Source organism: Cervus elaphus, chromosome 20 (genome assembly GCF_910594005.1).
Source record: "Cervus elaphus chromosome 20, mCerEla1.1, whole genome shotgun sequence".
NCBI lineage: Eukaryota > Metazoa > Chordata > Mammalia > Artiodactyla > Cervidae > Cervus > Cervus elaphus.
This window is the reverse complement of record NC_057834.1, coordinates 72,227,650-72,243,656: the sequence shown is the minus strand read 5'-3', so window position 1 is coordinate 72,243,656 and position 16,007 is coordinate 72,227,650. Positions and strand designations below refer to the sequence as shown.

Genomic DNA, 16,007 nt, shown 5'->3' with positions numbered 1-16,007 from the left:
TCCATCCCTGGGTCAGAAAGATCCCCTGGAGAAGAAAATGGCTACCCACTCCAGTATGCTTGCCTGGAAGATCCCAGGAACAGAGTAGCCTGGTGGGCTATAGTCCATGGGTTGCAGTCAGACACGACTGAGTGACTAGCACTCATTCACATGCTTGGTCTACAGAAATTAAGTCTGTAAATCAAACTCCTATGTCGTAGGTCCACGACTCTCAGCCTGGCTGGAATGAGAATATCTGGGAAGCTCTTAAAAACGCTAAAACACAGCTTCCTTAGGGGCTCAGTGGTAAAGAATCTGCTGGCCAAATGCAGAAGACACGTGTTCAATCCCTGATCCAGAAAGATTCCACATGCTGCAGAACAACTAAACCTGTGTGCACATCTACTGAGCCTGGGCTCTAGAGCCTGGGCGCCTCTACTACTGAACCCACAAGCCGCCACCACTGAAGCCTGAGCTCCCTAGAGCCTGTGCTCTGAAACAAAAGAAGCCATCACAATAAGAAGCCTGTGCACTGCAACTGAAGTAGTCCCGCTCTCCACAACCAGAGGAAAGCCCACACAGCAATGAAGACCCAGCACACCAAAAATAAAATAAATAAATTATTTTTTAAAAATGCTAAAAGCAATTGAATCAAAATCAATCAGATGTGGGGACAGGTGGTATTTGTAATTTTTAAAAGCTCCGCAGGTAACCCACTATGCAACCAAGCGGGAAACCACTGTTCTAGAGGCCGAATGTCCTAAACCTCAGTGCTGTGGCATGGCCTGTTTGTCTGTCTCAGGGTAACGGGAATTCAGTAAGGGTGTGAAGACCATGGCTGGGCCCTTGGCCTCAATGCCTGGTCCAATTCAGGTTTGAGTGCGTGGACACATGTACCTGGGTGGTGGGCAAGCACCCAGGGTCCATCTCAGGTAGGTGGTTTCTGAATTCTCTGGTTTCTGAATGCTGACACATGCCAGAGCAGCATGTAAGGACAGAAGAAAAAGCATGCTGGTCTTTCTTATATGATAAATAAACATCTGAGGTCAGTAGCCTAAGTTATGGGTCCAGACCCCAGTGAACCATTGTGCCCAGGTCGCCCTTTGTCCTGTTATATCCAGGCTGTCTGTCCTCACGCCCCAAAGGTACATTTGCCATGAAGGTGCTTCAAAAAGAGACACATGTCCCTACCCCTTTTCTAGCGCCCAGAGGATTGCATATCCCAGGCACTCAGGGAACCTCCCACAGCTCTACAAATACAAACCTACAAATGCAGGCACTGGTCTCCCATGGTGCTGGGGTTCAGCTGTCCAGAATAAGGACCTTCACCACCTACTCACTCTCCTGTCTGAGTCTGAAAACTGAGAACTGTCTAGAATTGGGTTCGTCGAGGCACTTTGGACAGAGAAGTTAGAAATGCATGACTTTTTATTCTCCTGGCAGAGACCTTCTCTGGGGCACTTGACTCTCAGTATTGGTGGCATCCATAGATATGACCCCTCTTACCCACTCTGGATCCCCAATGAACTGGGAAAATTATGGTGTGACATTTCAAGGAAAAGTCACACTGAAAGGGCTGAAGTGTGAACCCTGCCATCAACTGTGGGGTCTTGTTTTACTTTGTTTTTAAAGGCCTTCACCTTGCTTTTAAAGACAAGCCTAGGGCAAATTTTCTACTTGAGAGAGCAAATTAAAAAAAAAAAAGCAACACAAAAATCCACAGTGCTTCGCTTGTGGTCCAGTGGTTAAGAATCCACCTGCCAATGCAGGGGACACAGGTTTGATCCCTGGTCCGGGAAGATCCCACAAGCCACGGGACAACTAAGACTGTATGCCGCAACTACTGAAGCCCACGTGCCCCGGAGCCTGTGTTCTGAAACAAGAGAAGCTACTGCAATGAGAAGCCCACAGACCACAACTAGAGAGTAGCCCTCACTTGCTGCAACTAGAGAAAGTCCACGAGTAGCAACGAAGACCCAGTACAGCCAAAAATAAATAAACAAATAACTCTTTTAAAAACATACTAAGAAGCAGTATTTTTTTTTAAAGACAAAATACAAATTCCTCCGTCAAGTTCTCAGTTGACTGTCACTCCCTGAAATATAGTTCCAGATATTAAAATGTAGGCAAAAGAGAAAACACAATTCAATGCTAGAAAATTCTAATTCTAATTTTGAATGTTTCTTGAAGCGTGGCCTACAAAGATCTCTATCAGAATCACCTATGTTAACAGCAGATTCCGGCCTGACCCAGGTCTCCTGAATCAACCTCTGGTGGAAGGAATTTAGAGCTTGCATCTTTTACCAGCTTCCCTGAGATTTTCAGGCACTCTGAAGTGCGAGAACAAATGCTTGAAGCCTCCTATCCTTCTCATCGTTTGCGTGTGCGTGTGCGTGCGTGTGTGTGTGTGTGTGTGTGTGTATTAGTCACTCAGTTGTGTCTGACTCTTTGAGACGCCATGGACTGTAGTGCACCAGGCTCCTCTGTCCATGGAATTCTCTATGCAAGAATATTGGAGTGAGTTGCCATTTCCATCTCCAGGGGATCTTCCTGACCTAGGTATTGAACCTCGGTCTCCCGCATTGCAGGCAGATTCTTTACCATCTGAGAACCACCAGGGAGGCCCCTTCGAGCAAAAGAAGAGATACAATCGAATCCCAAGACTACAAAGGATGTCGTTCTGAGCATAGTGTTGTGCTAGATCAGGCATGCCAAATTTTTGCAAATTTTCTATGACATTTTCTCTGTTCTTTTCTACCCATAAACAGTAAGCTCTGAGGTCAAAAGCAGACCCAGAGAAGGGAGTGTAAAGCTCTCATTCACTGACATTTATTAAATGTTTTGCATATATTTTTAATGCATCTTTTCTACTATTCTTCAAAGTATTACATTTGTCTTACAGATGAGTGATGGGGCCAAGAATGGTTAGCCATCATGTCCATGATGACCTAGCTAGGAAGCCAAACCAGGGGTCCCCCCAGGCCTCCTCCCTTCCATATTGCCAGTGGTGGTGAAGCAGGCTGGTCCCACATTTGGGGTGGACTTAGACCTGCCATAACACACATCTAATGGTGAACCTAGTGGTGACTGCTGGATGTCTGGGCCATGTTCTGGAAATACTATCAGCTGGTTTGGGGGCCTTTGGAGCCTGTCTTGTCCTGAACAAGAATTGTCTTGAACACCAAGTTTATGCCTTCCCTGACTGTTCATTCATGAGTCCCCAGTGGCCCGTCACCAGGGTCTACTGCCTCCAGAAATTACCTCCCAAGAGGCGAGCAGCTGAACACCTCCCTTACCACGTGGAAGAGCTTGAAGAAGTCCACGTTGGCGTACAGGGTGTCTTCCATCCACTGCAGGGTGCCCTGAGAGAGGGAGCACAAGCTGCCACGCACTGTCTGAGCTGCACGGCGCTGGGGAAAGATCAGGAAACGCTCCAGGAGGGCCTCACTGCAGGCGATGTCCTTCAGCATCAGGTCTGGGACTCCGTGAGCAAACTGCAGAAAGGAAAAGCAACAATGGAAACCTCCCTGTGTAGAAAAATACTGGCCTCCCAGTGATGTCACGTCCTAACCCACAGACCCTGTGAATATGTTATGTGGGGAATTAAAGATTGCAGATGAAATTAAGGTTGCTAATCATCTGACTTTAAAAAAAGGAGATGATTTTGGATTATCTGGGTGAGCCCAATGTAATCACAAGAGTCCTTTAAATGTGGAAGAGAATGGCAGAATAAACAATGTCAGGACAATCTGATGTGGGGAAGACTGGACAGGCCACTGCTAGCCGTGAAGATGAAGGGAGGCCACTAGCTGAGGAATGTAGACAGTCTCTGGAAGCTAGAAAAGGGAAGAAAATGAACTTTCCTCTAGACTGCCCAGTAAGGAGCACAGCTCTGCTGGCACCTTGACTTTCAGAATCTGATCTCTGGAACTATAAAATAATAAATCAGTGTTGTTTTAAGCCACTAAGTTTGTGGTAATTTGTTACAGCAGCCACAGAAAATGAAAACACTCCCAAGCCTCATTTTAACAGAGAGTCTTTACAATATGAGCCACTCCTTCTTAGCACATGATGCTAAGGTACCATCAGGACCTACTGTGTGAAGCTGCGGTGGGCGAGCAGCTAAAGGCTTTTGGAGTGATGGTGAATGACCACCTCTCCCCCTTCCTGTCTCACCAGATTTACATATAAAAATACTGGATGCCCAGTTAAATTTGAATTTCAGATAAACAGTGAACAATTTTTGGTACAAGTATGTCCCAAATGGAGTCCACATAGAACATCCTCATGCTGAAAAAATTATTTATTGTTCACTTAAAATTCAAATTTAACTAGGCACCCTGTATTTTATCCAATGATGTTAACCCCGGAGCACCCACATCAGAAACCTCCCGTGGGCAGTGACTCTCAAAGCACAAGCTCCCTGATGGCCTCTGGAGGCAAAGGCGGCCTCAACCCCGGCCAGGGACCCTTCTCTACCCAGCACAGTAACTGGCCTCCTGGAGTCCTGGACTCCCAGTGGACAAAAGCTTTAAATATCAGGAACAGAACAGGCTCATGGGCTTCCTTGGCCTCCACAGTCCCATGGGTTCTACACAGGGGAAGGAATTAATGAACTCGTTTTGTCCAAACCTCTAGTGTCTCAGAGGAGAGACGTGAGGCCAAAGGGGTTAGGTGACTTGATAGGGTTATACAACAGGCTGGAGGGAAGCTGGGATACCATATGAGTGTCACTCATTCATTCAATGCTCACTCACTGTGTTTCCATTCTGCAGGGACTAGGACAGTTACCAGGGATGCAGAGAGAATGAGATAAATTTTCTGCCCTCCAGAAAGCTCATGGGCTAGCTGGAAATGCAGGCATTTAAATAGTGGTAAGTGTTGGACTGAACGTGGTGAAACCAGAGCACAGAAGAGGGAGCATTAAGAATCGCTAGTAAAAGTAGCTGGTATTTATCAAGTGTTTACTATGTGCCAGGCATTAAGTGCTTTATAGATACTAAGTCTTTTAACCTCCCACAACCCCTGTATACGTAGGAAATTTTATTGTCTCCATTTTACACATGAGGAAACAGAGTGATTAATTAACTTGCAGTTAACTGTGTGACCTTGCTGAGATTTGAACCCAGAGCTTTTGCTTAGCCATTTTGAACAACTTTAGCTCTTAATTCTCTTGACAAGTAGGGCAGGGGGAGGGGCGGGACAAAGAAGGGAGGGTTTACGAACCATATGATTGAGGAAGTAACATTTGAGCTGGGCCTTGAAGAAAGTTCAGGAGTTTCCTGGGCTGTGGGTAAGGGGTGCGGTGAGGGATAAGCCAGAGAACTGTGCTACTTCAGTCGGCTAATAATTCCCTAGATGGGGCAAGGGCGGTGATGCTATTCCCTTTGGAGCTGTGCTCAGATACTAGGCAGAGGGATGTCCAGTCTTGACAGTCAAGAACAAAATCCCATGTATAATGATGATCCATTAGAGAGCGGCACACCCTATGTGGCCGATTAAGATAATTAAAATTAAATGGCATTTAAAATTCACTTCCTCACTTGTACTAGACTCATCTCACATGCCCACCAGCCACACATGGCTACAGTTACCCTATAGATGGCACAGAGAGAACTTTGCCAGCATGGAGGAAAGTTCCAGGGGACGGTTCTGTCCAGGAGTTACAGAGCAGGTTGGAGATGGAGAAAGAGGTCAGGAGGAAGGCTCACAGGTCACTGGGGCTGAGAAGCAGGGTGGGTAGGAGGCATGGAGGGATCTGGCCTCTGGAGTACAGGAGCTGAGCTCCTTCCTAAGCTCAGGGAAGCCTCAGCTAATCAGAGCCTGCAACACTAAACAGAGGTACACCCGAATGGCCCTGTCTCCTCCCCACATGAAAGGCTGTTGCCCTGATGCTAGCAACACAGCAGCTAGAGACCTAAATGTCACAGAGGTGAGGAACTGGAAAGAAATTTACCCTAAATTCCTGCCCTTATCTCCATCTCCCTTGTTTTACCAACTGGAAGTCATCACAGGCATTTCCAGGACTTGAGTTTTATGAGCTGAAGAGAAAGCAAAGGGGAAAGTGGGCAATCCATGCTGCCTGCCATTGGGGTGGAGGGGGAGGGGGAGCCAAGCAGGGCTGGGCAGCCAGCCAGGCCTCACCCCCCAGGGCCCACCCAGGCATGCAGTGGGGCCACGCCTGGGCACTGCCCTCGCCCCAGGTGCCCTGATGTGCTGTGTCAGGGCTGAACCTTATTTCCCCTTGTCTAGTTTCTATGAAAACCTCATAGACTGAGAAGCCAGAAAGGCACGTTTGGGTTTCTTCACTGCTGCACTGGGAACCATCTTGAAAAGCCCACCCAATAGAACCAACCTCAACCAGGCAGGTGGGTGAGTCCCTTCCTCTCTCTGGGCTCAGACGGCAGCCTGTGCAGACCTTTGCCTCAAGACTGACACAGGCCCTGAAATTTCTCTGTTTACATCTCCGTCTTCCCTGGAGCCCCTAGTGGCTCAGAGGTAAAGAATCCGCCCGCCAATGCAGGAGATGCGGGTTTGATCCCCGGAGAATGAAATGTCAAGCCACTTCAGTATTAACTGGGAAATCCCTTGGACGGAGGAGGCTGGTGGGCTACAGTCATGGGGTCAGGATGAGTCAGACACGACTTAGTGACTAAACAACAATAACTCCTCTGGAGTCTAGAGGAGGTGCCATCCTGGCCAGGGGAGGCAGGCAGGATGTCTGTGCTAAGGCTCCTGCTTATCATGCATTCTCACTGTGTTTATCACACTAGGAACCCACACACCCAGGATGCTGGGCCAGGAGCCCATGAAGCCCTAAATTAGAGCCATGGTTCTCACCGCTGAGCTGTTAGAACCACCCAGAGGGTTTGTTAAAGTGGAGAGTGCTGGTCAGTCTGGGGTGAGATCTGCGAATTTACTCCCAGTCCTTGCTGATGCTCCTGGTCTGGGGACCTTGAGAACCAATGAAAGGGCCCAGGACTAGGAATGAGAAGACCCCGATTCCACTCCAGCTCCAGCAATTCCAGCTCTATAGCTGGGCACCAGTCTCTCGGCCACCAGGCATGTCAAGTTTTTCATCTGTTTGACCCATCTTGGGATTAGTGTGAGGAGCTCAGGTGCTCAGAGATGTGGAAGTCTTACTTTAGTGGTAAAAATGCTCTGAACAAATACAGGAGATTATGAAAACAGATGACACAGGTTTAGCGGGATTATAAGCAGCTGGCCTGGCACTGAGGAGGAAAGCAGAGGTCTGCTCTACGTGCAGCTGCTATCAGGCTCCACGACCTTGAAGGTCACCTCAGCACACTCGATCCTGGCTTTGCCTGTTTCTCAGCTGGCACTCTCCTCTCACAGGCGTTTGCACCGGGTCTACTGTTCAGTAAGATCTGCTTAGATAGCACCTCCTCAGGAAGGCCTTCCCTGACGATTACATTGAAAACTGCCCGCCCATCCCTTCCTAACTCAGACCCTGCCGGACCTTCCTCACGACCTGGGAACGCACGTAGGTGCACTTGGCTTACGTGGCCATCGCCTGTCGCCCCCACTGGAATGTGAGCTCCCGGAGTCAGGGGTTTCCTCACATTGTTCCCACTGCATTCTGGTACCTAAAATGCCTCTATGTATTTGATGACTACATGAGTAAACCTCAGTTTCCTCAACAATAAAAGGAGTTTGAGCCATGTGATCTCTTAGGTTCCTTCCAGTCTTAAAGCTCGGAGGTGTTTCAAGTGCTGCCAGCTTCTGTGCCACTTCAGAATCCCATCATGGGGACTGCATCATCTCAGTGAACCCGAGGTGTTCTCCTCAGCATGTGGCATGAATCTGAATGCTTCTGAATGTGAAAGCACGAAAGAAAAAAGAAACTCAAGGTCTCCCTTTCCTTTCTCGGGCTCAGTGCCTGCCCCTCCCCTCCAGGGACCCCTGGACCAATGACATCCACCTACCTGCTCTGGACGGACTTGGGAGTTGACCAGAAGGTAGACGACTGAGTCAGACAGACCAATGTTCTTCACAAGAAACAGTGTCAGTGTTTCCTCATCTTTTAGGACATCCCGAATTCGTATTCCTCTTCCTGCATATGAAAGAGAAAAAGAACAGGGTGTTGAAGGGAAAATGGGTCAAATAAGGGAAAATATTTAGAAGTGATTTCTAACTTGACTCTCAGCGAAAGGCTCTGTTTTGGGGCTCCATGGGAGCACCTAAGGGTCAGGCCTGTCACCAACACAGTCACAGCATTTACTGCTGGAGCAGATTGGCAAAATTTGTGAGAAGGCACACAAGCTGGAAAAACCTAGGTTGGGGTGGAGGTGGTGGTGGAGTCATCAGATCCTTTGCAGAGTTGGTGTTGGGCAATGGGGTGGGGTGAGGAGTAGTTTTGTTCTCCTGGGAATATATGGCAATGTCTGGAGACATTTTTAGTTGTTACAACTTGGAAAATACTGGTGGTAAGTACTAGTGGATGCCACTAAACATCCCACAATGCACAGAAGAACTCTGCTTCCCTGACCAAACAAAGAACTATCCAGTTCAAAAGGTCAATAATGCTAAGGCTGAAAATCCTTCAGTTCAGTCGCTCAGTTGTGTCTGACTCATTGAGACCCCGTGGACTGCAGCACACCAGGCCTCCCTGTCCATCACCAACTCCTGGAGCTTACTCAAACGCATGCTCACTGAGTCAGTGATGCCATCCAACCATCCCATCCTCTGTCATCCCCTTCTCCTCCCACCTTCAAGCTTCCCCAGCATCAGGATCTTTTCAAATGAGTCAGTTCTTCACATCAGGTGGCCAAAATATTGGAGTTTCAGCTTGAGCATCAGTCCTTCCAATGAATATTCAGGACTGATTTCAAACCCTAGATACGTGGAATTGGAGGAGACACGTGCTCTGTCCACAGTGCCATTGTCAAGGGCTAGACGACCCTTCCTGGTGTTTCTCTCACATCAGCTATGGCTCTAAGCTCAGGGTATGGGCTTGGACTAAGAGTGATGGGGCTGTCTGGGGCAAGAAAATCTTCAGGTGGGGAAAGGGGAGGGTCTATTGCCTGGGCGTGCAGTTTCATGCCCTGATCAGCCCAGTCACATTCTTTCCACTCCACTCAAACCTACTGGAAGCAGAATTTCTTTATAAGGAGGCCAAAAGGACTCCTAACGATTACAGTGACCTTGGGGCAGGTGATTGAACCTCTTTGGGTCTGCATTTTCCACATATGCCTCTTAGGATTGTTGTGGGGGTGACTTGGGATAAAGAATGTAAAGTGCTTAGCTCCCAACTTAAAAAAAAAATTGCTTGTCTTGATGCATTAATATTATTCTTACCCCTTCCAGGGAATTCACACCCACCTTCTCTGCCTGCTTCCTGGGCCAACCTTCAGTCTCAAGCTGGCCACTGCTCCAGTTCTGAAGGCACCAGCCAGAGAAGATGGCAGAGGGTCCAGATATTTATGAAATCATCATGAAAACATTCAGTTCAGTTCAGTTCAGTTCCAGTTGCTCAGTTGTGTCGAACTCAAGTATTTGGGTTGCATGAAAATGCTTATCTCTACATCCTATCTTTGCCAGGAGCCTGGTTGACTGCTTATCTCTTAGTTCTTCTTTAACTTTAATCATCAAATGCCCCTGCTCCTTCCAGGTTCTAATACTACAATGCCCCATCTGCTCTCTCCCCAAATCCTCCCTTCCCCAGGCAGCCAAGAGGTCCAGTTCCCAGAGTGCTTGACAGCCACCCTTCATGTTCAGGTTGTGACTTCCTTTGTATATGCCGCCTCCAGGTTGATGTTCTGCTAATTTCCTCTTGAAAGGGGATGGGCCAGCCACAGGCCTGCCCATGCAACTGGGGCCAGGGAACCAACCCTGAAGTTCTATCACAGAGACACCTCCCTCACCACCATGGAGGGCCCTGACAGTTGCACCACTAGGAAACCCAGAGTCACCCAAATCCTTAAGGAGGACCTGACTACAATAGTCCCTTTATCTTCAGTAGATACATTCCAAGAATCGCCGCCCCCCCACAGTGGATGCAGATAGTACCAAACCCTATATATACTATGTTTTTTCCCTATACATACATACCTATGATGAGGTTTAATTTATAAACTAGGCAGAGTAAGAGAATATCCGAACAACATCATTGGTCTTGCACTTTGGGGCCATTATTAAATCAAATAAGGCTTACTTGCACATAAACACTGCGACTCTGATAGTCTATCTGAAAAGCCAGGGAGTAAGTGACTAATGGGCAGGACACCTGGATAAAGGGATGGTTTCCATCCCAGGCAGGTAAGTGCAAGATTTCATCATGCTACTCAGAAAGGCGCACAATTTAAAACTTATGAGTTAATTATTTCTGGAATTTTTCACTTATATTTTCAGACTGGATGACTACAGGCAGCTGAAATCATGGACAGGGGGCACTACCCCAGGAGAGAGGAGTGGTTCTGAGAGGGGCTGCTCTATTTTCTTCTTGGTTTCTTTCCTTTTCAATAACTTATCTTCCAAACCCAGCTTCCTTTTTTTCTTCCCCTGGGGCTCCAGCTTGGCTGTTCATCTCCAAATCATTTCTCTGTATACAGCATCATACTATATCCTCTGACCTCCAGCAACACAACTCCAAACACACACACACACACACACACACACACACACACAGAGTCTCTTGAGAGTAGAGAGCTACAGATACTGCTTTTATCACACTCCCCATCATACCTAGCTGGGCACAGAGATGTAAGCCCTCCAAGTCATCTCTACGTGACACCCAGCACTAGAGCCTGACATGGAATCAGGACTTTGGTGAATGTCTGTGGAGTAATAGGAGACACCCAGTAAATAACTGTTGTCTTGACCTGAGAGTCAGGACCCTATCTAACTATTGAACTCTTCATTATTCTTTAACTCCCTCGCCTGACCTTACATACAAACAGCTACAAACATCTTGCTTGGGAAAAGGGACAAAACAAGGGGAACTGGGAGCAACTTTGCCCTGGCCCAGATTCCCACCCAGGTGCTTGGGCTGCAGTGGCCCCAGGGAGAAGGCGCAGGAGGGAGCGTGCTGGTTCAGCACACCTGAGGAAGGGTGGGGGCCGCCCTGTAGGGAGATGTGGGGCCCAGAATGTAAGCAGTGGTCGATACCAGACAGCAGGATTCCCGAGGGAGAAATGTGAACTGGGGGGCCCTGAGGAAAAGAAAATAAATGTAGTTTAAAATGTTGTTCTTCTTGTTCTCTTCCCTGGGAAGATTAGAGGCTGGGGGAGGGGGCCGCTGAGGCCCTTGGAGCTCAGGAGGCCGGGGTGGGGGTGGGGAGACCAGGGAAATGCGTGCGTGAGGCTCAGAGGAGGGCAATGTTTAAAGATGACTGAGAGACTGCAGAGCTTGCTCGGGGGTGAGAGGGGAGGGGGCTTCACAGCTAGTTTTTTTTTTTTTTTTTTACCATTAATCCTCCTCTGTGGAGAATGCAGTACTACAGGTTTGCTAGGAAAGGAAAATGCCCTAGGTCACTGTTGGCATACTTTCCCAGGTGACTAGGGGAACTGACAGGCAAAAGCACACACCAGTGACAGCCGCCCATCTCGCTTTCAGAGGCTTAACCCTCCACTGCAGCCTGGGGCTTAGGATTCAATGCTCACAGCCAGCAAGGTCCTGGGAGCCCGGGGACAGACTCTGAAACTATCTTCACTACTGACTGTGGGCTTTAGTGCTCGGCCAGAAATTCCTTCAGACACTATGTCCTTTTTGTTAGGGATGGTCCGCTTTCTCCTCTCATGGCCCCCAAGGACAGGGGTTCTGCAGAATCTGTGTTCTCAGCCCCCAAATTCCTTTGGACAGTCTCAGCTGGCCTTCTCTAATGCTGTTTTCCCAGACTCCCCTGAAGCCGGTCTCATGCAGGGAATGTTCCCCATAGCCCGAAGGCTGGCACAAGGAGCACCTGTACGCCAATTCAAAACTAGCATTGTGTTGGCTTGTACGCAGTGATTTTGGTTCTCATATACAGGCTTGAAAGGCCACAGAGACATTGTGGTTTGAAATGACTTCCTTTTTGCTTCCTTCCAGCCAGACCAACTGACAATGAGTAAACAAAATGAAATGCGCTCTGGATGAACAGGGCAGATAGTCATTCCAGGTGTTGGACAAGCCCATGTTCTCATCTGCTTGCTTAACCTTGGGAAAAACTGCTGCCTTGTTGGTGCTTCTCCCCCTTATTTCCCTCATATTAAAAGGCCAACTGTGCTCAGACCCTGTGAGGCCCTGCGGTTCTTTCAATCCTTACTCTTAATAAACTCCCGAGGAGCAAAGAAGGTAGTGTCTGTAATCTAGTTTTACGACATAACATATATGCATTACTGATTTCGGAAGCAGTAGAATGTAATGAAGGAATCTTAACCATCATCTGACCAGACTCCTGCGCTTTATTGCTCCAATGGGGAGAGAAGGGAGAAGGTGGCCCAGTGGGAGGAAGATCGGGTTCTCTTTGGACCGACTCACCTATGCTCTTTGACCCCCTGCTTCCCTCCAGCAGCCCCCACAGGGTGTGGTCATGGGCCTTCCACTTCTGCCCAGGGATCCCTCAGGGGAGGGCACTGGTCTGATGACTCTCTTCACCAGGGACCAGCACTCTGCCTGGCGTGCATGGGTGAGGAGCCCTGGCGGACTGTTTCGTACCATTCTCCCTAGGCAGAAGCTGTTTTATCCAGCCCCTCCTGTCTTTTTGGACATCACCTTCCTCACCCTTGTCATCCTGCAAGGTCATCCTCACAGTCAGTTCCTCATCTCCATTCTAAGAGCTGACATTTCCCAGAAGCCACAAACCACTTCCTTTATAGCCTCTGAGCCCATCCCTGAACGAACTTCCCCACCCTGGCAGCCTTTTCTGCACCCCCACAACTGCACAGACCCCTGGGGTCCTGGCCAGTCTGCTGCGTTCCAGCTGTTCATGTACCCCTGAAGAGGGGGTGTGGTCCATCGGGCGCCCAGGTTGTCTCCATAGCCAGTAACTCCAACAACCTACAGAGGAGCCTCTGGCGGACGTGACAACCACATACGACATCCACTTGTGCTCTGAAAAGAGACCTCGGAGCTTTCTGGGTTTGGGTTTTGCTTGTTTCTAGTTCTTCCCCTGGAGAGGGGAACATGGGAGAGGGAGCTCCTTCCCCCTCCTTCCTCACGCTCCTGGATTCCACGGGCTCTCCTACCCCCACAACCTCCGTGTCCATCCAGCCTGCTTTCCTTTGCCTTCCCATCACCTAACCTTCACCTCTGCTCCACTTCAACCACCATGGCCATACCTGGGGGCTTGTTCTCATTTGTCCTGCATGCCTTTGAAATCCTGAATCCACATATTTCACATTCTGACCACAGCTGTCAATCTTTCTATCCTGCTGTTTTCTCAGTCTGTAACCAGCGTCATGGAAACCTCTGAGGCCTCTATTCTTTTGCCTCTCCATTTCCCCTGGGCAATTCCAGTCCTTCTGGCTTCTCCTTCATCCATGTGCAGCCTGGACCCTATCTGTGTAGTCTGATCACTGCCCTCAATCCCCTGGCCTCCTGGACCTTCCCTGGTACCTCCCTACCAGCCCTACCACCCCAAATCCTGCTTCCCCCAACTTTGCACCTGCTCTGCCTCAGGGCCTGGGGTGCTGAATATTACCAGAAGAAAGAGAAAGACTATAGATATTTATGTCGTGATAAACACATGCTCTGGGCTTCCAGTGGCTCTGTGGTAAAGAATCCACCTGCTAATGCAGGAAATGTGGGTTTGATTCCTGGGTAAGGAATATCCCCTGGAGGAGGAAATGGCAACGTACTCCAGTGTTCTTGCCTGGGAAATCCCATGAACAGAGGAGCCTGGTTGGCTATAGCCTATGGGGTCAGAAAGAGTCAGACATGACTTAGCAACTAAACAACAGATATAACAACAACAAACATGTGCACCGATCTTCCTGGCTCTTTACTGCTACTTGGCATTGCTTCTACACAGTCCTGGGTAGCTCTCTCTCTAGGACTCTGTGAATGTGGTCCACAACTCTTCCAGGCTCCTTGAACTCCTCCCCCTTCACCTGGCCTCAGACCTTCCAGAGCACATCTCTCTCCACATTCTCCTATCTCATGACTTACCTAGGATGAGATCTTTCTTGCTCTCCTTCCTAACTTCCCACCTTCAGGCCTGGCAGAAAGAGGAGTTCTCACCAAGGTAAGCCTCCTCCTGTCTCTAGATTCCTTCCTACACCCTCTGGTATCTTTTCCAACCAAATCTTCTAATTCCATTCTATATTTTCAGTTTGTCTGGTGGAGGAGGCAAATGAGAAGCAAGTGATACTTAAGAACACTGAAGCCCACTTCACCTGCAATCCTCTCGGGGTGGGTCCGGAGGGTGTTCATGAGCTGGGACAAGGTGCCGAGTTCTCTCCAAACCTGACCAAGGTGCTGGCTCTCTGGTGCATCCATGAGGAGTTCTTGAAAATCTCTATACACCCTTGCCAAGCTGTAAGAAAGAGCCTCATCATTAAAGACATAGCTGTCATTTTCATCATCATTATAATACGTTGTGTAATTTTTTAAGATACCACCTGCTTGACCCCGCTGCATTATAACTACATTATATATCCTCTCAATATTGCCAAGACAAAAGGAGATATTTTTATTTCCTTATACATATAAGATAACAGGGGCTCTGAGCAATTTGTTGTCAAAAGTCTTCCAACTTTGGCAGGGCTGGGTCACTTCTCAACTCTTTTCATTATGTGTTTTCTCCTCCAAGAAGTCTTAGATAGGATGATTATAGGAGATATTAGTAGGGGCTCTTTTCAGCCAGTACCCATTTCTCTGAGACCTGCCCTTCCAGCCATTCATATGCTCAGGTTCTAAGAGCCATACTTAATCTACAAAGCTCTCCTTGCATGCATGAACACACACACCTCTGCCAAGGCTGATTGGACAAGGGAAATAAAGCTGGGGAAACAGATTTGCTCCCAAGAATTTGAATGGTACTCAGAGATGCTCTTCTGACTGCCCAAGCCCAGGTGTCGTGAACTGGGCAACTAGCACCAGCCAAGGCATTGAGAAGCAGGGCAGAGTGGTCAGTGGAGAGAGGCAGATGGAATAGAACCCCAGATGGAGGTGGAGAGGCTGGACCTTGTAGGCTCAGACAGGAGGGAGCAGCTCCTGGTGGTTCTTCTGTTCTTGTCCCCCTCCCAGAGAACTGCTTGCTGTTCTTGGCCTTTTAAGAAGGTGAGAGTCCCTTGGACTGCAAGGAGATCCAACCAGTCCATCCTAAAGGAAATCAGTCCTGGGTGTTCATTGGAAGGACTGATGCTGAAGCTGAAACTCCCAATAATTTGGCCACCTGATGTGAAGAGTTGACTCATTGGAAAAGACCCTGATGCTGGGAGGGATTGGGGGCAGGAGGAGAAGGGGACAACAGAGGATGCGATGGCATCACCGACTCGATGGACATGAGTTTGAGTAAGCTCCAGGAGTTGGTGATGGACAGGGAGGCCTGGCGTGTTGCAATTCATGGGGTTGCAAAGAGTCGGACACGACTGAGCGACTGAACTGAACTGAACTGAGTGTCCAAGTTATATCTTTCCCTCTGAGGTTTAAACTTGTTTAAATGTGTTTCTCTGCCTTGCAAGCAAATGAATTTTGAGTAAGCCAACATTTCACTCATACTATGTGCATGAAACATGAAACTCAGATTTCCTGGCTCAGAGGCGGAACACAGCTGGAGTCCGAAGCCGCTTCCCCTCCCCAGTTCCACCTCTCGATCTGTGGACACTCAGCGCCAGTCCCACCAAAGCTCCACAGAGCTGCCACTGAAACACCTCCAAAGCTCCCCTGATCCTGTCATGCGACCCATGGGATCTCTCTGGGTAGGCAAGTGTTTCTTCTTAGGCACCTCGAGGAGGCTCAAGCCGAAAGTACAAATTGTAAATGAAAGCTTCCAGGTGGTGTTTGCAGCCAGGGGAGCCCAGCTAAAATGCTGTCTTCCAGGAAGACGGGTGTTCTGTGTTCCCTCTTCTATCTTCCAATAAACCAGA

The 16,007-nt window shown here is 48.6% G+C and overlaps 1 protein-coding gene across 1 annotated transcript in view; it reads right to left on the bottom strand.

Moving 5' to 3' along the window:
* Nucleotides 1–16,007, bottom strand: part of ABCA4 (ATP binding cassette subfamily A member 4) — a 150,722-nt gene that overhangs the window by 110,273 nt on the left and 24,442 nt on the right. Inside the window, exons 4-6 of the mRNA XM_043878203.1 lie at nucleotides 14,313–14,452; nucleotides 7,926–8,053; nucleotides 3,276–3,473 (exon numbers count right to left, since the gene is read on the bottom strand). Of these exons, the coding sequence (XP_043734138.1) occupies nucleotides 3,276–3,473; nucleotides 7,926–8,053; nucleotides 14,313–14,452 (466 nt within the window). The remainder of the gene's footprint in view (nucleotides 1–3,275; nucleotides 3,474–7,925; nucleotides 8,054–14,312; nucleotides 14,453–16,007) is intronic.